General features: G+C 39.5%; 1 protein-coding gene across 1 annotated transcript in view; it reads right to left on the bottom strand.

Annotated features, from left to right (window-relative positions):
- Positions 1 to 19835, bottom strand: part of PDE1A (phosphodiesterase 1A) — a 150594-nt gene extending 130759 nt beyond the window's left edge. Inside the window, exon 1 of the mRNA XM_063318104.1 lies at positions 19426 to 19835. Coding sequence (XP_063174174.1) covers positions 19426 to 19529 — 104 coding nt within the window. The 5' untranslated portion in view covers positions 19530 to 19835. The remainder of the gene's footprint in view (positions 1 to 19425) is intronic.
- Between the last annotated feature and the right edge of the window lie 2246 nt (positions 19836 to 22081).

The raw sequence follows: 22081 nt of genomic DNA, 5'->3' as shown, positions 1-22081 counted from the left end.
CGACTGATTCTAATTTTTCCAGTTATGAGAGAACTATATAGTATCTTCTCATATATGTATGTATTTATGTATGTTATTATAACTTGCAAGAGGGAAGAATCTATGTCTATATAAGGCTAATTCTCTGAAAGATTCCTTAATTCACCTGCTTCATTTTAGTTTGTTCAAGTTTCTGAGTTTATCTTGGGGGAAATGTGGGAAATATCGGCTTAGTTAATCTTGGCAACAACTTCAAAAGACAGAACTACTGGCTGGGCAGGAACAGATTCAGAGAGCAAAGTCTTTTCAATCTGAAACATATGCCAATCCTAACTGGCAGGATATAACATGAATGCACCCTAACATTAAATAAAGTTCAATTACATAAGAAGGCTCAACAATGAAGACAAAATTTACTCCAAGTCTCTAAAAACTGCATGATTATTACACAATCACTAGAGGAGAATCTTGCCCACATTCCAGAAGAATTTGCTTCTGCTTTTAGACATTTCAAGAGGTCAGACCAGGGACCAGAGAGGGCTGGCCTTACACAGAATCCATTCCAGCATCAGTGGGAAGAGGGATGTTCAAGTTCCACTGGATTCACGCTCTCTCACGTTCATCCTTCCCCTCAACTTGCCACTGTTGCTTCATTTAAAAAAAAAAAAAAAGCTTATGAAAACACTTCAATCAAGGCATACATAAAAGTATAATCTTCTCATTAACAGAATTCACAAACAGCTAGAGGCCCTATAGGGTGGGAATCAAAATCTATATGGTATATTTAAAAAGGAAGATTACTCCTCAAATACTCTCACCCCTCATATTAGCCTCTTTGGAGGAAACCCTTGATTGCAGGAAAATTATTTCTTTACACAACCAGCATGTAGCACCTCCCAAGAGGATAATTGACTTTCCTCCAGCTCCCTTTGGTATTTAGAACTTACAATTGGTCCCAGTCCCTCTGTGTTGACCTTGAAAACAATTGCATTTGGCAATGTGAAATTAACTAATTGCTAAATGATGGTCCAAAAGATCTAAGGCAGTGTTTTTCATGCTGGCTGGGGAATTCTGGGAGTTGAAGTCCATACATCTTAAAGTTGACAAGGTTGAGAAACACTGATCTAAGGCATAGCTTCCTCTAGAGCAGGGTTTCCCAAACTGTGAGGTGGACCTTCCTTGGGGAGGTGCAGACAGAGTTTAGGGGAGGTGTGAGGAACATAGTTACATTGTTACAATAAACCCACCTTTTCCAAAATTTCACTGTATTGTTTTCATTGTTCATTTGTGTATTTGGATTTTTAGGGGAGGTGTGTGCATTAAGATTACGCTAAAGGGAGGTGGGGCGGCAAAAACATTAGGAGCCCCTGCTGTAGAGGTATGTCATTAGTTGCAGGGATGAATAACCTTTTGTTACCCTAGGGCTTAATGTGTCTGAGAGGCCAAGTATGTGGATGGAACAAGGTTTCTTTCAAGTTATGTAGGTTGAGTCATGGCAACTGGATTTCTTTCTTTTTGGTAGAAACGTTTTGCTGCTTGTCCAAGCAGCTTCTTCAGTCTGGTCAAAGGTTGGTGAGGGGACTTCATATATGTCTTCCAGGGTGGCTGCATTGTCCCTACACCTGAATGGCTGTTAATTGTGCCATGGAGGTGTGGATTGCCTTTGGGATGTCTTACTCCTAAATCCTTTGTTCATTCCCAAATGGATTGTTAAGAGTGGCCTTCCTGGTGGTCTTCATCTTCCTGGGGGCTGATGAAAGAGCAGCATGAAAAATGGGGGACAAGTTGTGTCTGAGGCCTCCACCGCTGTTGAGGGAAGGATTTTCCACTTTGGCATGAATGGATTCCTTAACCCCTCTCTCAAACCACCTATCCTCTCCATCCAAAATGTGAATATTATTGTCCTCAAATGAGTGTCCTTTTTCTTTTAGATGAAGGTACACCTCTGATTCTGGTCCTGTGGTGTTGCTCCTTCTGTGCTGGGCCATCCTCTTGTGTAAAGGCTGTTTGGTTTCCACAATGTAGAGCTCAGAACACTCCTCACTGCACTGGATTGCATATTTATTTATTTATTTATTTATTTTTCAAATTTAGCCACCACCCATCTCCCACAAAAGAGGGACTACGTTGCTCCTCTTATGTTTTGGTGTTGGATCTTTAGGGTGTACAAGCCTCTGTCTCAGTGTGTTAGTGGGTTTGAAAAATACAGGTATGTGGTGTTTTCCAAATATCCATTTTATCCTTTCTGACACGCCGGCCATGTAAGGAATGACCAGGTTCTTCCGTTGACTCTGGGTCTCAGCCCTGTCTGCCATTGTTTTAGGTCTAGGGGTAGACTTAGATTTAATGAAGGCCCAATTTGGATACCCACAGGCCTTCAGGGCTGTCCTAAGGTGCTGGCTTTCTTTCTTTTTGGCATCCATGGAGGTGGGGATGGTTTCTGCCCTGTGACGTGATGTCCTGATGACTCCTAGTTTGTGCTGCAGTGGATGGTGGGAGTCAAACATCAGGTATTGGTCTGTGTGTGTGGGTTTCCTGTAAATCTCTATTTCTAGCTTGCCATCGGTCCCAATAAGAACCTCATCCCAAAGAAGAAAATCCTTCCCTCAGTAGAGGCGGAGGCCTCAGACACAACTTGTCCCCCATTTTTCATGCTGCTCTTTCATCAGTCCCCAGGAAGATGAAGACCACCAGGAAGGCCACTCTTAACAATCCACTTGGGGATGAACAAAGGATTTAGGAGTAAGACATCCCAAAGGCAATCCACACCTCCATGGCACAATTAACAGCCATTCGGGTGTAGGGACAATGCAGCCACCCTGGAAGACATATATGGGGTCCCCTAACCAACCTTTGCCCAGACTGAAGAAGCTGCTTGGACAAGCAGCAAAACGTTTCTACCAAAAAGAAAGAAATCCAGTTGCCATGACTCAACCTATAGACAATTCCACCTGGATGATTGAGAATCTTCATCAACATACAAGTTATGTACCTATTTAAGGCAGTACCATACCACTGTCATGTTTCTCAACTGAAAATGAGAAGAAACTGCGTTCTTAGTTTTCAAAAGTTTAAAGTAATTAAAAATAGCATGGATGTGCCTTAAACTAAGAGCCAGTTTGATCTAGTGGTTAAGGCAACGGGCTGGAAACCAGGAGACTGAGAGTTCTAGTCCTGCCTTAGGCATGAAAGCTGGCTGGGTGACCTTGGGCCAGTCCCTCTCTCTCAGCCCAACCCACCTCACAGGGTGGTTGTTGTGGGGAAAATAGGAGAAGGAAGCAGTATTAGGTATGTTTGCCACTAGAGACCCAGTTTGGTCTAGTGGGTAAGGTGCTGGGCTAGAATCCAGGAGTCTGTGAGTTCTAGTCCTGCCTTAGGCATGAAAGCCGGCTGGGTGACCTTGGGCCAGTTGCTCTCTCTCAGCTCACAGGGTTGTTGTTGGGGGGAAACAAGGAGGAAGAAGCAGTATTAGGTATGTTTGCCACCACGAGTTGATCAAAAATAAAAGTGGGATTTTAAAAAAATCTAATTAATGAGTAATTATATTAAATATGTTTGAGCTGAATTAATTTGTAAACATTGATAAAATAGCATAATAAATACTTTGGTGGTCAGAGGAGTGCAAAAATGTTTCAGATTTGAATTTAAAGGGGACATTTCAAACTGGAAATAGGGTATTATGCATTGTAACAGTTTTGCATGTTTCTACTGGTGCTACACTCATTTATTTATTCCCCAATTCTTTTTTTCAACAGTGAACCTTCGTTGTAAAAGTTTATCTCCCTCCTCATTTTGGATAGCATGTCTGCTAGGACTATTAAATCTGTAACTTTAGCTTTAAAGCAACATCAACAAAACAGTCTTGTTTCACTAAGCCTTCTAAGATTGGGAATGGTCCCTCAGTACATGAAATTGCTGTGGCTTTGTTGTTTAATCGTTTGCTTTGAAGGTACTTTGGTTACAATGACATATGGTGACTTTGGGCCAGTTGCTCTCACCCAGCCCAATCCACCTCACCAGGTTGTTGTTGTGTGGGATTATAGGAGGAGGGAACGTTATGTATACCACCTTGAGCTGTATAAGATAAAATGGGATGGATGGATGGATGGAGATAAATAAATGAGGATTTATTTTAACTTCTATCATTTGGAAGGGCCTTTAGTGTCCCAGCATAGACAGCCTGTGACTAGTCTTGTCTGCACCTGGAACCTAAGCAGGATTGGGCTTGGTCAGAACTTGGATGGGAAGCCACCAGGAAATATCAGGATTGTAAACTAGATTAGGAACTCAGAAAATCTTCCCAGAAGGTGGCAGTGGCAAATCACTTCAGTCTCACTGCCAAGAAAAGTGCATGGATGAAAATTAAATGAACTCATCAAGAGTTAAATTTGACTCTGGAGAGTTTTCTTTTGATAATATTAGGGTGGAAAAACAATTTACAGTACCACACAAGCATACATGTTTTATAATAAAGGCAGCCCTATAAAATGTTCAAATAAATAAATAAATGTTTCTCTACTGTAAGTTGTGTGTGTTTTTTAAATATATACCTGTCCATATGCACACTTTTTTCTAAGACACTTGTCTTTCTTCACGATTATTGGTTTTGACAGTTAGCATAAGCAAGTTCTGCAGGGCGTGAACAGGGAACTGACAGTGAGCATAGCTCACTGTTAGTGTCCCTGAGGTCCTGTAGAATTAAAATAAACAACTGAAATCAAGGAAAACCCTGCCAGATACAAACTGTTTTGCTTTTTCCCCCCTCATAGGAATGAAAAGCAGAAGCTCAGTGACACAGCACGTGTGGTCCTTGACAAAGGTCCTTCGTTCATTTTTCCTAGCATCTCCCGGCGAGGAAGAGCTGGGACATCCATTTGAGACCTTGGAAAGCTACTGTAACCCAAGACGGCCAGAGTAAACACTACTGGGTGGACTTGATAGAAGGCAGATATGTAGTTGTGGTTTGTTTAATAACTGGGAGTCAAAAAAGTGTAGAAATATCTCATGCATTTTATTTCCCTGTACAAAGGTTGATGGGCCTCTTGATTTTCTGTTACTACAATAACAAATACAGAGATCTCTATCTCCTAGTAACACTCTTGTTTCAGCCCAGATTACAGGCAGACCTTATACTATTCAACATAGCCATATATTTTTCAGCATCACCCTGTTGGTTGCTATATACACATCTTTAAATACACTTTTGGACATCTCCAGGAGGATCCACCAGGTGCCAGTTTTCACATCCTTTAGGCTGTGGCTAATAATCCTTTCCATGAGGGTTACACCTAATATTGGAGTAGCATGCTAGAAGTAATACCTCTAAACCTGAACAGAGCTATGGCTGAAAAGTGAGTGGGGCATCTATGTTTGTTGAAAACGTCATAAAATTAACATACTTCTTTCACTGGGTAGAGATATTTAAAATGTGAGAAGTTGCTTTGACTGAAAAATTAACCACAACAAGTTTTGCTTATCTAGAAAGAAAATTGCTCATATAGATAATTTGTGATCAAATTTAAATACAGTCAGGATAAGTGTATTCAAAATTGATCACAAATTAACTATATTAACAATTTTCTTTCTAGATTAGCTTTGTCTGTACAAATGGATATACTTAATGAATATGGATGTTTAAAATGAGTATGGATGTTTGGCATGTATTCACATATATGTTTCCAAGTATCTATTTTTCCTTTTTTTTTAAAAATTGTTTTTGGTCTTGTTCTTGGTTTATCTTTTTTTAAACTCTGAAGTTATTAGTTTTGATATTTATATTTGTTTAATAAAAACACAAATATATTTTCTAATAAAACACATGAATGATTTATTAGTAGTTTATAATCTTATATATCAGAAATGCACAATCTTCCCAGGAATTTCCAGCGCGGTCAACAGAATGTTGTAATGTTTGATGTGACAGTAGGGGAAAATGATTAAATACATGTGCAATCACATTAACCATATTTAACTGTGTTAATGCAATGTACATTAACTGTTCACAATAGTGCAATCAGTGTAACTTTGTCTTGTAGCCCAAATGTTGCTGGTCCAAAATCTAACAGGAAATTGTTTGAGAACCAGACTGATGTAGTGGTTAAGGTGACAGATCAGAATCCAGGAGACTGGGAGTTCTAGTCCCACCTTAGGCATGAAAGCTGGCTGGGTGATTCTGGGCCAGTCATTCTCTCTCAGCCCAACCCACCTCACAGGTTTGTTGTTGTGGTGAAAATGGGAGGAGTATTATGTACACTGTCTTGACTTGTACAAAACAAAGGTGAGATATAAATAAATTAATTTAAAACTGTCTCCACTGTCATCTATTTCCTTCTCCTGGCCCTGCCCGCTTTTTGGTGAATGTCCCCTGGCATGCCATTCAAATAATATTCTTGGACCCAAGGGCCACACGTAGGATAGGTTTACCATCCAGGTTTTTCTCAAACATATTCTATTTTAAAACCTTCAATATTCCATCCATCTGGGAATCCAAAATCTGGCAAAATATCCAGGTTTCAGAGCACATCAGTGTAAGTGGGAGCACTGCATTTTCTACAATGACACTGTAAGCAGAGAGAAGCAAAAGAAGTCCTTTTCCAGATGGTGGAGATGGGTGGGAAAGGTTTGAATTATTGACAGGGGAAGCCAGAGGGGCTCACAAAAAAGTGATTGTAGGATGGAAGAAGAGTCCCATCACAAAGGAAGGAAGACATATGTCATCTCTCCACCCTCTGACTTATTGCAAGATGCTGTCATGGTTGATGGACATTCTAGCTCCTGAAGTCCCATAATGCCCCATTTTTTTTCCTTATCCCAGTTAGAATCAGCTGTATCCAGCCCATCTGGAAGATGCCAAAAAGGGGAAGAGTTTCTGATAGAAGGAGAAATGTAAGGAAAGCTCATCCTCTACAAAGAAGACAGAACCACACTTGAGCTTGCCTGTTTTGAAAAGACCTCAGAAACTAAATGAAACAGAAATTCCAGCATGGAGTTAATGTGACTGCCATCTTTACTCTTCTAACTGCTCCTCTGCCTTTTGCTAATGCTTTGTTCTGTTGACTATTTCCTTTAATCCGTGAGAGACAGAATATCTGCTGGAACATAAATGTGTAAATAAATAAATGCTGCACACCATGCTATATTCATCTACAGACATCTTTGACAAAACAGTAAAATCTGGTAAAATGATTTGATTGCTTGCTAAAATATGAGTATGGTTGATTCTGGGCTGTACTACGTTTTAAAAATGCAGTTCTTGTTTCTGGCATCAAACAAGTTGGCTTTGTTCACAGATATGAAGCAATAGCCAATGCAAAAACAATTCCTGAAATTAGTTTCTTACCTATGGTGATAAAATAAGGTCTGGAAATTATAGGAAGATTTGAATGTTGATTACAGTGTGAATTAATCCACATCATGTTGGAAGAGAAAAGAGCTTTATGAAGAAGGAAAATAACTCCCCCAAAGGCAGAAACAGGGTAGACTGGACAGTCTAAGATGCAAAACAATAATACTTTTTTATGATACTTGGGGAAGTGGAAGAGTTTACTATAATTTCTTTGTAAAGATTTTGATGCAAGGACATGCTATCATGTAGAGTAAACATAACATGTGAGTAACCTCCTTAGTGGTTTGCAGAGACCTGGAAGAAAAGCACACTACTACTAAATTTCACTGAATTTGTTTACAGTAGTCATCCGGTAACCCACATCTGATATATTGGCTTTGCCATGTCCCGGTGCATGACTCAATACGGGTCCTTTAAACTAGGCTGTGCTTGTGCCAGTTGTTCTCCCTGGAATAGTTTGCTTTCACATTTTCGTCATCTGCCATCTTGAACTTTAGCAGTGGCGCAGAATTAAATCTAAGAAAAGTATCTTAGCTGAAGTGTGCCAACAAACAAGAAAGCCAACAAACCTACAAGCCAGCATATAGTTATGGCAATCTAAAAATCTTATTCAAAAGAAGACAGTCGGTGACTAGCCTGAAAGTACTAAGTAGATGTATAACTCTCTGATCTTGATTTTGGACCACCACATCTTAAGGTCAGCAAAGAGCACAAAACAGTAATAGTTCACATCAGTGTATCTGTACATCAATTAAGTGTTTTCGTTACCCATTTCCCTACCATTGTAATATGTTTAATATATGCATTAAGCTCCTTTATGCCAATATTTAGTGCTCTCATTTTTTTTCTTAGGCATACCAGATCGGGACTGCAGTAATCCAGAAAACCACTCGCTAGCAGAAAACTCTCTGTTTCTATCTAGTAGCCATATACAGTATGGTATGAGTACTCCATCTCAGAATTTGGTGAAAAGTATCCTCCACTCTATGACCTTATACTGTATATTCTAGCAACTCATACCCATTCAATATGAAATAAAATTCACAGGAAATGGGCAGCCATGCATCCACTCAGAAGCAAGTCTGCTGAGTTCCATGAAACATATTCTCAGGTTAGCATATAAATCAGAAGTAGGCACTCTGCTGTTCTCAAATGTTTTGGAGTATGTTGTCTACTGTCCCTTGATGTTGGTAACACTGATTGATGCTGATGGGAACTGAAACACAAAACACCTGCAGGTCCCAGGTTGCCCATCCCTCTACAAAAGCACAAGATTACAAAGGTGCATTCCTGCAATGCTCAGCTTGTTATATGCTTGAGTGCTCTCGTCCACAATTATCCAGTCGATTTATACAAAATGTTTTAAAACTGCATCAGTAAGGAAGAAAGAGAGGCAAATGTTTTTGGAGATACTTGAAAATGCACATTACAAATTCTGTAATTGTAAAGCAATATAAATATTTACACACAGAAAAATATCAGTATATCACTACAAACACTACTAACAACAATAATGGGATTGCATTAGAAAGAATTGGGGGGGGGAGCTAATTGCCATTGGAATACCATATTGGGTTTTGAGCTAGTAAAAGTAATTGAATGGAAGGAGGAACATCTCCATTTCTCTGGCAGACATAGCAAAAAATCAACAGCTGAAGTTATCATATTATGCAAATCTCACCAATAGGTCCAAAAGAAGCTCCTTGAGCCATCACTGACTATGCTTTACTTGCGGTGGGAGCAGCTAAGTTCATAGCAAAAGAGGCTGAAGTAAGGCCAGAAAAGGCTTTGATAGCTCTTTCAGTTTGTTCCTAACCGGCATCCAATCATAGTAGATAAAGTTTAGTGTAGCTAAAGTGTACTTGGCTTATTCTGTCTTTGGACTTTGAGATATCTATCAAAACACACATTTTGCACTAACAAAATGCTAAAGATCTATTGAGCTGATCCCCAAGATCAATCCCAGCTCACCAGTCCCTGTTCTTGCAGGGTGCTTCTTTTTTCCTCTGTGTCCCTCCTTTTCCCTGATTGGTATCCTGGTTTTGACTATGAATCAAATTAATTCCTTTCCCCTACTGATTCCTTTCATTTGAACCCCTTAATGGCAGCAAAACAAGGCTTGTTCCAGAGGCATTTCACCCTTTGATGCAGGCCATTACATCACAAAACATTTGGTTTTGGTTTAGTGCGTGGTTTGCAAACCAGGGATTATATGAACCCAATCATTATGGCTGCCACAAACCAAGTAAGCTTAGTGCAATTTTACAAATACAGCCAGAGTTTTTAAAATAAAAATTAGGATCTTTCAAAGGATACATTTTGAACTGCTACCCCGTGTGACACTAGGAAGGAGACCTACAGGGATGGCATGGCCTAGCAATTAAATTGCTAAAGCATTCAGCTGCAGAAGCAAAGTAAACTGTGACTCCTTGGCAGGAAGAATATGCTGCATATATTTAAAAAGAAAATGCTGGCAGGTGGGTGTGTAAGGGTGCCACACTGTGCTATGGAAGTTTCCTCTGTCCCAGCTTCTGCTTGAGAGAGAGGTTTGTTTGCATTTTCCATCCTCCATATCCCTTCGGGGCCAATTCTTGCAGATGCAATCCAGTGCTACTCAAAAATGCAAAGATGACATACCACGTACAAATGTACAATACCGAGTCAGACTAATGATCGATTTACGTTAGTACTGTGTATGTGGACTGTCTTTTAATTGTGTTTTTCTTTCTTGCACTTCCATGGATTAAACCAAAGACATTTTACCTAAATATTATGCTGTTTAACCCTCCTTCACTGCTGGCCCAGGATAGGAGAGACCTAGTAAGGGTGTTCATATGGTGTAGTCAAACAAGTCAAAATGGTGGCCATGATGATGTGACTGAAAGTCCACCTGTTTTTTATGAGTGTCACATGTGAAACACACATATTGTGGAGACAGAATTTTACCAGCATCCTTCTTATAAGGAATGTATGTGTTCAGCTAACTGTGTAAGCTGTGATTGTCAAGGAAAATAATAGCTTCCTTGTCTCAAGAGCTTCAAGGCCTAAGAATAAGTTGGAATATAAGGGAGGCTGACAAGTACATGATAGGCATAAGTTGGGAGATGGCACAAATGGAAGATAAGGGAAGGAAATACAAACTAGAACCAGCAGAAACCAGTAGAAGATAATACAAGAATGCAAGCATGTGCACATGGGGGATATCTTGTCCAAAAGTAACCAGACAGGTAATTGTAATGTTAAATTCTCTTCCCACTATTAGATCATTCCACTCCCAAAGGAGGGGCCAAGGTGCAATTTTACACCTGAAGGAGGGGAGAAATCCCTAAATGGTGATGGGTGTAGATGTAGTGTATAGTTAACATAGCTAACACAAATGTATGCATGCCTATGTACCCTGTGACAGAAATTGCCCAATAATGACTTTATGCTTGTAACTGTATCTTATAGACAATGGTATAAAAGATGCTGTCTACTAACACAAAGGGCTCTCCTTTTCAGAGGAGAGACCCCCTTGTTACCTGAGCGCTCAAATAAAAGGGTTATCCTATTTCTCACTTGGTGTGTTTATTGGGACCCATGCCAGGTTTAAAGGACTCCGGTCCTAAGCCATGATTTGCGGCCCTTCAATATCAAACAGGCAGAGTTCGATCACATTGTTGTGGCCATCATCTTGAGCTTTACGACCACAACCTGCAGATGCCCCTGGACCTGATTTTCTTCTGAGGGGGGTATCTCCACATGAACATCTAATCTCAACTGAAAAGAAGACTGAGGTACTCTGTGTGTGCGCGCGCACATGCACATGAGAGAGAGGGAAGAGGAAATTTTCTGTTCCTGCTGGACTGTTTTTTGTTTTGTTTAATTATTATTCTTTTTCTTAGTATACATCATTTTTAACGCATTCTTAATGCATCCATTGCATTTTGTTTGTTCTAAGCTGCCATCAAAACTATGGTTAAAATTAAGATACTTTTTATGGATCATCCATTGGGCTAGCTATATTTTATTTGATCACAATTTATTGAATAAATAAGCCAATAAAATAATAAAATTCAGTAAAATAGTAAGTCATAAACTGATTGACAAGCCACAATGTCAGGGTTCATTCAGTATACTTCATCAAAACAACTTAGCATGAATCGGTGAACCCAGGCTCAGTTCTCCTTGGCATAACTTCAGGACTAAGTAGACAATAATACTGGTTCAAAATAGCCATTTTCTGAACCAATACAATGAAGTTTGCAAATTGCTCTACTTTTATTCAAAAACAAGTTCCTTAGAATTCTGTGGAGCTGATTCCATCCAAGGAAGTTTGCCCAGGATTACAGTGTCTCTGTCCCCCTTAAAAAGATTGATGTTATTAAAATGTCTAGCTTAGTATCTAGATTGGCTTCTGGTTCATCAGGAGACAAGATTTTTTTATTTTGTTTCTGCATGACCTTGTGGGTATTGCTGTTGCAATGGAGGGGATATGAGGCAAACATTAGTTACTGTGGAGCTTGGAAAATTTTATCGATGTCATTGGAAGCATAAAAGCAAGTTAATAAGGTACTCAAAATTTACAGAGAAAGAGAAAAGGGGAACATATCTGAAATCATGAACACAGAGATGAAAGATGATTAAAGGGCTGGCCACTTTCTGCCGTGTTTAAATGGTATAAGAAAATTACGCCACATTTGCCATGGTATAGAAATATATAACAGTGGAACACACGTTTTACTGCTGTGCTAAGCTTCAGTTTGAACCTTTGATTTGAAAATATAGACCAGATATCTGAGCTTTAGCAAGTGACTGAAAAATGTAGGATCTGAGAAAGTTTATTGTATATTTGTTGGTTTAAAGAAAATGTATGAAAAAGTAAATAACCTGGGGATGTGAAAGTATGTGCACCAATGATACCATGTTGCTGTCTGAAAACCAAATGACTTGCAGCAAATGTTAGGTAAGTTATATGATGCAACAAGGAATATGAATCTGAGCATTAGAATAACAGAGATCCAGGTACTTTTGTTTGACAGGGAAAATGGAATAAATGTTTGCAAATTAGATACCAATATAAAAAAACCAAAGCAAGTATATGAATATATGTAGTTTGGTAGAATGTTTACAAAAGCTGGGGAAATTGATGGTTTTTACGTTAGGTATTTACAAAATTCTAGAACTGCATAGCAAGTTGCAAAATTCTGACTGGCTGCTTCTCAGTCATGATCCCACTGTTTAGAGCTGAATGACGAATAGACAAATGAAATAATGATATGCTTATTAGAAGTTATGTCACCTACAGTAATTTCCTGAATTTTATATTGTTTGTGATGTCTATTGAGGGTATCAATTTGAGTATAGCACAGAAATTGTAATAAAACTGAATTAAATTGAAAATGGTTCGAGAAATATTAAGACATACAACTACTTGTAAAAAGGCAGTGAGTAGAATGCAGTCTGTTGTGCGGAATAAATATTTGTTAAAAGCAACAGAGCCTGTGAATAAGAATGTGCTTCTTCCCACTCTAAGGAAGTGAGAATTGGGTATGCCAAGAGGAACAGAAACAAAAGTTCAGAAAGTTGAATGGTGTACTTCATTCAACTTTCTGGGGTACTTAAGAAGTGTGCATCGTAAAAAAAGAAAGGAGAGAAACAAGAATTAAGAGGTACTGAATGAACATGGATTGAACACAAAGATGAATGACCAGTATTGAAAGAAGTATATGGAGGTGGTTTGGTCAAATAGGTTCAAATCATAAAACAAATATATGAAAGAAGGGTGAAGGGAAGACCAAGAAATGTATGGTTGGATAGAGCTGATGAGACCCTCAGAAAGAGAGAAGTTAAAAGTTTACCAAACAAGAGATAATGTATGAAATTGTACATTTAAATGGTGGATGCAAGGATGGTTTGCAAGTATAAAAAGATATGGAAAGGCACAGTGAATGGTGGTGGTATTATCTCTTCTTCTGATATCATACCTTTCATTTTCTAATTCTTCAAAAATTATTTTTATTCATTTTCTGCATTTTCAATAATGTTGTTTACCCTAAAAGGGAATAGTGTAATGGATATGAATATACCTGTGTACAGTCTGAAGGTGATTTGAATTCTTGATTCAAATAATCGGATCAACTTGATGCACAAAGTCAATCCAAGTTAATGCAGCAACGTGAAGCAACAGTTCAGACAGAATTATAAATTTGAATCCAAACGTACACACACACAGAGCCACACACACACACACACACACGAGTTCTGAGTTGATTCACATACCTCTATTGCATTTGCCATACTTTGAGATTATTGTAAGGAAAGGTTTCTAGAAAACAGCATGAGATGAGGAGTTTGTTCCTCATCACTCATTATGCATCTTTAATATTTTAGTTATGGAGCAAAGGTCTATAAAGGCACAGCTACTTGAAATGAATGGGGAATCATGATTTCCTACCCACAAAATAGGATCAATTATACAATAAATTATTAGCATTTGAATTAAGGTTGAAATATTCAGAAACATTATTACTCCCAGACACATGCGTTGAAAAATGCCTGGATCCCTTACCATAGCATAATTTTCATATGCCTATGCTGATTTTGAAACTCTGAGTCCACTGATGAAAATGTAGACAAAAATATGTACCTTGGAATATATATACTGTATTGTATACTGGCAAGTTCCTTCCAAAAATATACGGACTAGGACTTACGTGCAGGAAAGTGGGCACAGAAATCCACACATGTCCAAAATGCTTTTAGCAGCAAATTTGTTAAAATCAAAGAAGAAACAGAACTTTCATCCAATCAGAACAGAATTCTGGACTGAAATGAGTATTTCAAACTGGATAAGATGGAATCATGCATTTCCAGTTCTTGTGGCCACTGTAAAAAGCAACATTAATTTTAAAAACAACAACAACAACACTCCAGATAAAGTGCAAGTCATTTGGCCTCTTGTAAGGAAGAAACCTATTTTGGAATAATTTCTAAAATGTAATACATGTATACAGTGGCAAACAAAGAACGGCCTTATACTGATAGGAGGTGAAGTCTATGGTCATCAAGACAGCAACATTTTTATCTCTTCACAACATAAAATCAACTACAATCTGAAATATTCAAGGATCAATTTAAGCCCATTTGCAGCTGAGAAAAAAAAATGGCATAGTTCCTGGCTAGCCAATAAACCATTAAAAAAAAAAAGTACTGTATCAAATTGCCCTGAGTTACAGGAACTGCAAACTCCTGGGAATAAACTGATATCAGGACATAGCTGCTATTAACATCACCAGTCACTGATACGATCATCACTTGGTCATTTCTTCCCCTGATTAAAAACTTGGGAAAGGCAAACAGGATTTAACTTAGGTTTTGGGTGCATGCGAGTATACATTGTTTTTAGTGATCCTGCCACTGAATGAAAAACATTCATCAGATGGGATCACATATACTGTATCTTTCCCTGTCCAGAATCTAACACAAGATCTTCTGCCAGTTTACAACACAAAACAGCTGTGCACTAACATTCAAGCAATTATGCATCACTAACCTAGCTGCAGAGATGCTTTCTAAGTCTTCAAAAACTGTATTTAAAATTAATGAGTATTTATCATGCATTTTTAAAAAGACAGCATACCTCAAGACTGGAAAAAAGCAAGGCAGATTACTGAAATTAGTAAACATTGGCCAATATATTTTGGACAAACTGAAACTCATTCTGTCAGAAAGTAATAAAGCAGGCCTTGCTCAATGGAACTTCGGTTTGCAGCTTTGGAACTTCTGTTCATTTCCTAAATGGACATGAACTTCCTTTATGAGTTAATTCTACTATTTATTTCTTTGATCCTGTACTTATTCAGAAGAAAGGCAACTTGAATTTATGATAATCACCTACAAAAAGAAAGATTAGACAGAAAAAAAATAATCATCAAATCTAAAACAAGCCTGCATGTTAAAGATACATTATTGAGACCTGGGGGGTGTTGGGGGGTGGATTTTAACCTTCCATTAAGGGAAATATGGTTTCATTCAGTTTCACAAAGAGATCTACATGATCCAGCTCCCCTTTACTTGATTTGCAACCAACCTCATGGATTGTTCATAAAAACAATACATTTCTTTTGTCTGATCTGTGATCAAATACTGCTCAAGATTTTAAAATCAGTACAATTTCTTTCTGGAACCCGACACACACACACACACACACACACACACACACACAGAGGAAGTAATCCAAGCTTCCAGCTGAGGCCCTTGAAAAGCTAAAGCAACAGTAACCCCCTGTGAATGGCCACTCAAGGCAGAAGTAGGTATTACTGTACAAGGATTCTGACATTCTGTGTGTCTGTTCCCTCTTTTGCTTGCCACACTTAGTTCAAGAGCTTCTCTTCAACCCTCCAATGCATGAGAAGAATTCAGCGGCAGTATTTTACCCAAAACAATGTACTGTGTGCTGATTCCAGACAGTCTAACAGTTAAAGTAATGTTAGCAATGTAATATTAATACTTGTACAGTAAATGAAAACTAGAGGCTAACTATTAAATCTGGATGTAACAAACAATGCTTTTGTTAAGTCGCTGTTCAAAAAGAACAGTTGTCAAGTACACAGTGAGTGATTATATTAGTTATATTCAATTAATTCAGATGTAAACTCAGATGTAGACTTGGTGCTGGCATCATGCTACCGTAACTGGGAAAAGGAGAGCACTGCCAAGTTCTGTATAAACCAAAGCCCAAGACTAATGCCATGAAGGGACCTGGTGAAGTCACGACGGACCGCTCCCCTCCTTTCCTGATCCTCCAAAGCCTCTACACAGATCTGTCAATCATCCAACAGAGATGAGGATGGGTAAGAAATAGGGGCTGCCTGGAAAAGGAATCCGAAGTTTTGGGGGATGCTATTCCGGCAGTAGCCAGGCACAACCGCATGCGCCTGGGATTGGTAATTCTTGGAAACTGGAAAACAAAAGTGATAATCTTTTGGCTTTGGAACAAACTCAGCAATAATATGGCAGAATCCAGCATTAAAGAGAGGTACTCCAGTTAGAAATATGGAAGCCCAATGCACACATATGCACTTTACAAGTACAGAATACAGAAGGGAGGGGAGGAGGAGGGAAAGGGGTTTAGTTTTGTTCGTATTCTTAGGAAAATGAAAACCATAATAAAACTTTATCTAGCACTTCATGTGTATCTGGCTCAACTATGTAACCCACAATTCCTATACCCAAAACTTTTATCTAACAAATCATTTGTTTTATTTGTTAAATTAATATCTGATTATTCTCCAGATGGGTGCACCACTGGAAGACCTAAAAGACCAGATCATCATGGAGAAAATCTATCTATGTGGTCACTAAGAGTAGACACTGACTTGATGGCACATAATCAATCGATCAATCAGTCAGTCAGTCAATATTCTCCAGGAGATTAAGGCAACTCACATAGAGATCACCCTTCACTTTATTCCTGTACAGTATCAGCAAGTAGGTGGAGCTATCAGATAGATTGGGCTGAGGGAGAATAAGTAGACCAAAGTCACCCAGTATGTCTCCATGGTAGAGAGCAGATTTAAACCTGGTTCCCCCACTCCTAATCCAACACCTTAACCATGGGGTACAGTATATGCAAGTAAGGTATACAGTAGTGACACATGTCTACATCAGCTAGTATAGCCTATCTGCATACTCAGAAGTTGCCATCTAGTGGGCATAAGGCACCACAGACTAGCTGGTGGTCTGAAATAACTTGCTGCCCTATAATGAATCCCAAACTGTGAACTGAGTTCCACTGAAAAGTACAAAGGATAGGTCTTATCAATGGGCAATCATCTTGGTGGCTATACACTGTCTCCAGAAGCAAAGGCAGCATGTTTTTAATATCAGTTGCTAGGGAGCAATAGGAGAAGAGAGCTATTGCCCTCATATCTGCCTTGTGAGTTTCCCAGATGCATCTGCTTGGCTGCTGTGGGACAGTGTAGTTGCATTACAACAGTTTTTGTTTGATCCAGCAGGGCTGTTGTGATGTACTTATGTCAAACTCATAGGAATTCTAGGAGATGCAGTCCAACACATTTGGAATCTACATGGACACACACAAGCCCATGCTTTTGGAGGCCTATTATAATATTGGTTTTACAATGATCTAAGCTTTTTCAGTTGCATGTTCCAATTAAAGAATGAAAGATCTTCCACCAACCCATTGTAACACCCTTTATTTTGCACACTATGGAGGGTTAGAATCTACATTTCTCCCCAGATCAATCGTTCTGTTTCTGTTGTCTTCACTGGAACCTGTCACAGAAGAAACAGAGTGAAAGATAGTCCATGACTCTCCTCCTTTCAGAAGAATAGAGTGAAGGTAAGGAAAGATGACATAATCTATATTTCATTAAAAACACCAAGTCAAAGGATGCTTTGCAATGGGATCCTAGAGATACCAATCCACAGATAATATATGGCTATTCTCTTTACTTTTTTACCTATTACATATGCAATTTTATATGTAATTTTTTATGTTACATTTTATATAGTATTTTGTGGTAAGAAAAAAGATAGGAAATGTGGTAGAAAAACATGGGAGAGTTACAAAGATGTTACTGTATTGCTTTGACTTCTCATAACCTTCTGTGAATGAGAGAAGGCAATTACTTAGTAAGAAACTTCTGGAAGCACCCCAAACTCCTCTTTTTAAGCATATATTTGCTTCCCATTGATAACAACATGTGCAGGCTGTCTCGGCCTATAATGTCAGCATTTAAAAAACCATCCCACACCCAATTTCAGAGTTGGAAATGGACTGGGAATGGAATTCCAAGTAAAGTATAGAAAGAATCACAGAATCTTTTGATTTACACTTTGCAACAATGTATGTAAATGAGCTGTTAACATTTATAGCTTTAGGACTTCCTCTAGCTAACAGACTGTAGTTTGTTTCATAGCCGTGACTCTCCAGACTTGATAGTTCCATTGAAAAATGTTTTGTGCAAGGTGATACAGGGTGAGGTTTGATCTGAAGTTACACTCATATACAGATTAGTTTATTATGGTGGTTCTCAAACATTTTGGCCTCAGGATCCCTTTACATTCTTAAAAATGATTGAGGACCACAAAGAGCTTTGGTTTATGTGGGTTTTATCTACCAATATTTACTACATTAGAATTTTAAAATATTTATTTGACTTCACAGATCCCCTGAAAGGGTCTTGGGGACTCCCTGGGGTCCCAGACCACACCTTGAGAACCATTGCTTTATGGGAACTAGCATAATGGAAACCCTTTTCACCTGCACTTATAAACCACGATTGGGCAGATGACACAAAAATGTATGCTGTTCTTCTTCATGAGCTTTTCTTGAGATAAAACAACCCAAGCTTTGCTTTGAAGCCCTTTTCTGCATACTGGAAGGAAAGCCATCAGTACTGCAAATTATCCAACCCCCCCCCCCCCCGCCCAAAAAAGTTGGCTTGGTCCTTTGTCCAACATCTCCAAGTTGCTCTGATTTTGTTCTATGCATCTACTTGTGCCTATGTGACTGAGTCATGGAAAGTCGTCTTTCTCTTAATGTGTGATTTCAGTGTCCTCTTCCCCACCCAACCCCATCAGGAAGACATTTAGAAAGCCTGCTTTAACATAATCCATGAACTAACTTCTGAGATTAGTATGTGTCAGAAGGGAGGGAGGGAGGGAGGGTTTTACAGTATGAGTAGTCAAAAGATTACTGCTTTAAATGCTGTGCTCAAGTGCACTTTTCTGTTTGTACTCCCCCTATTTCCCTGCCAAAAGGCCAGTTTCTTCTAGAAAGGTTGCTGCCTTACATATGTCCAACACCAAGAGATGTGATGGGGGAATGATCACATCTCATTGATCAAGAGGTACAGCTGTGAAAAGACCTGCTGTACATTCCCTTCATACTCCATTATCCACTTTAGGCACAGTAAAGAATTTCAGCTTCCCAATGCAATATTCTCTCTTGCTTATCCTACTTAACAGAGGGCATTATTGATCATTGTTCTTTCATCAGAAATGCCCAGCCAAAAATTTCATTAGTCATGTTTCTGAAATGACAGCTCTTTTCTAAGAAAGGAACAAATAAAGAGAAAAGGCAGGATACTCACATCCCTTTCAGGCGTTGCCACATCTTCTCTGTATGACCTCCTATTGGATACTTCAGAGGAGCGCTGTCCATTCTCTGAGCTGCCTCTGTCCCTGTGGAGCCCATGGTTCAAGCTGTCCCACAGCAACCGAATTCAAGTTAGGCTCAGAAGCACGAAGGAAAAGGCTCCTTCCACCCAGCACACATGCCAGAAGATCCAAACATGTTCGAGGGCCACTGCTTTTATCTCTCTGGACACCTAATCGGAATCGCAGAGCAGAGGAGCACTTCTGCCTTAGTGGCTCATTCACTTGGCCAACCGAGTCTGTACTCAGAGCAGCCCCACATGCAGACAGCCCTTCTGACCTCCCCAAAGATTAATCCACAGAAGTGAGGCAGGAAATGGACCACTGACCGTGGAGGGTCTTCCCCCCACCCCTGCCACGCAGACAGTTCTCACCACTTGCCTGTGCACTGGAACACACCGTAGGCGCTTTGGTTCTGTTTTTCAAAATGTACCGGAATCTCTGGCCATGGCAGAAGAACCGCAAATGCCTAGCCCGGTCCAGGAGAGAGAAGGATGCCTGCACTCTGCTGTTCATGAAGCAGGATGCAGTCAGGAAGCAGGTGGCAGAAGCCAATCTCAAACTTGAGCCCGCCCTCCAAAAAGGAACATCTGCCTGGTGCTGCACTTATGCCTTTTCAAGTTGAACCTGAATTGCATCTTGGAGGAAAAAAAAAAGTAGCACAAATATGCTGAATGAATCGATGGAGGGTGAGCCGGCATTGCAGCCGTGCACTCATCCCCTGCACAAAGGAAATTAGAGCTCTACAGGTTGCCACTGAAGGAGCATGCTCTAATTGCGACTATTCACCTTCTCCTAGCAACTCCGCACAGTAGGCAACTGCCAGATTAACTAGCTGGAAATGAAGCCGGTGCAACACTGCCTGGTCCCTGACTCCTTTGGGATAACAGCACGCCTGGCTTCAGAAAGGACGAGAGAAACGGAGAGAGAAACGGCACGCTGAATCGCAGGATGTGCCAAAGAGGATGGTAACACTGAGTGTGCAAACAAAACACAATCTACAGAGAGAGCTAATTGTTCTGCCAGTCCTGAAGGCAAGTGCCAATTCTGTCTTGACGTCAGCCCGAGAATTTCAGCTCTGCAGCCAAAGATGAAGTTTCTGAAAGAGAGGAGTGCATACATCTGCTCTCTCACACTTCCTTTACTGAGATACGTGAGCATTGCTGGAGCACAGAATCAGACCAGTAGTTGGCCTTGACTTTAAATAAATCCTATGCTAGTACCTAAAAGCGTAACCAGAGAAGGCATCTGTTGCAGCACAATCAGCTTAAGAGGTCGATTCTGGAAAGATGGGTTGCTTGTTTGTTTGCTTGCTTTTGGAAACTTCTGCTTGTAGGACCTATTGGGGGTGACATTGTGTTTTCATGTATTAAAATGCGTTCACAAATTAAAATGCTGTACATCATTGTGTTTATAATTTCTACAGCACATGGATACAGAACCAGCTGAGTCCTGAAGACTGTTATTCTTACCCTCTGGATGGCTCCTGTGGAAAACAAAACAATGGGCTAGGTGGGCAATTGGCCTGATACAGCAATGTTTTTCCTGTGTTATTTTTCACATCACAAGTACTTCCCTCGCAGCATCACAACAGGCCTATCAATTAAGCCCATACAATTGTCTCCCTACTGTAACTGGGTCAGTGGGGAGAGAAAGGACCGTGAAGGGTCTGATTGAGTGCATGCATGGCTAAGTGAGATTCAAATTCAGGAATGATTTGCACAGCAAACATTGTTGAGCTTTATAATATGCGCCAGCTTTCCTCATACAGTAGACATATGGCATGTTAAAAATTAAACATTTTTTTAAATATCAAAAGAGTTAACTATTATACTGAAATCAGCGGACAGCAAAGGCCCCTGGATCATGCCTGTATTTTATAGTGCTAATATTGATTTTATGCTTCAAATTTTGATTTTATGCTTTACCTTTCACCATTTCACCTAAATTATGAGTCAGCACTTCCTTCATTATCATCATTTTATGGCACCTGAAAGTTTACACTAGCAATAATGTTTGTTTATTCTTTAAAACATTTCTGGACTGCCTGTCATGCAAAATATCCCCAGGTAATGTAAAGTATTAAAACATATTGAACACAATAGGATGGATGGATGGATGGATGGATGGATGGATGGATGGATGGATGGATGGATGGATGGAAGGCAGGCAGGCAGGCAGGCAGGCAGGCAGGCAGGCAGGCAGGCAGGCTCTCCATGTGCCAAAAAACAATAGAACCACGACTGAAGGAAAAATATACTCATGAGATGTCAAATATCAAGTTAAATAGAAAATGTTTCCACTGTGTGCTAAACTAAAACATGGGAATGTAGCATGCAGGAGAATATTGTCAAATGACTTTAAGCACCACATCTTCCCTTTTCAAGTGGTGAGGTTGGAGATCTGTTACCCGCTTGCAGGATCACCTCCCTGCCCCACCCCAAATTAAGCAAAGTGCTGTCTACCACTTTTCTTTATTAAAAACTTCTCTGACACATGGGGAAGATTCTAACATGTCATAAAAATAAAAATAAGCCTAAACAACAGGTTTGCCAAGGGGTACATCAGTTCAATCGTTGTGAATATGATGCC

The sequence above is a fragment of the Candoia aspera genome, chromosome 1 (assembly GCF_035149785.1).
Source record: "Candoia aspera isolate rCanAsp1 chromosome 1, rCanAsp1.hap2, whole genome shotgun sequence".
Taxonomy (NCBI): domain Eukaryota; kingdom Metazoa; phylum Chordata; class Lepidosauria; order Squamata; family Boidae; genus Candoia; species Candoia aspera.
This window is presented reverse-complemented; position numbering and strand designations above follow the sequence as displayed.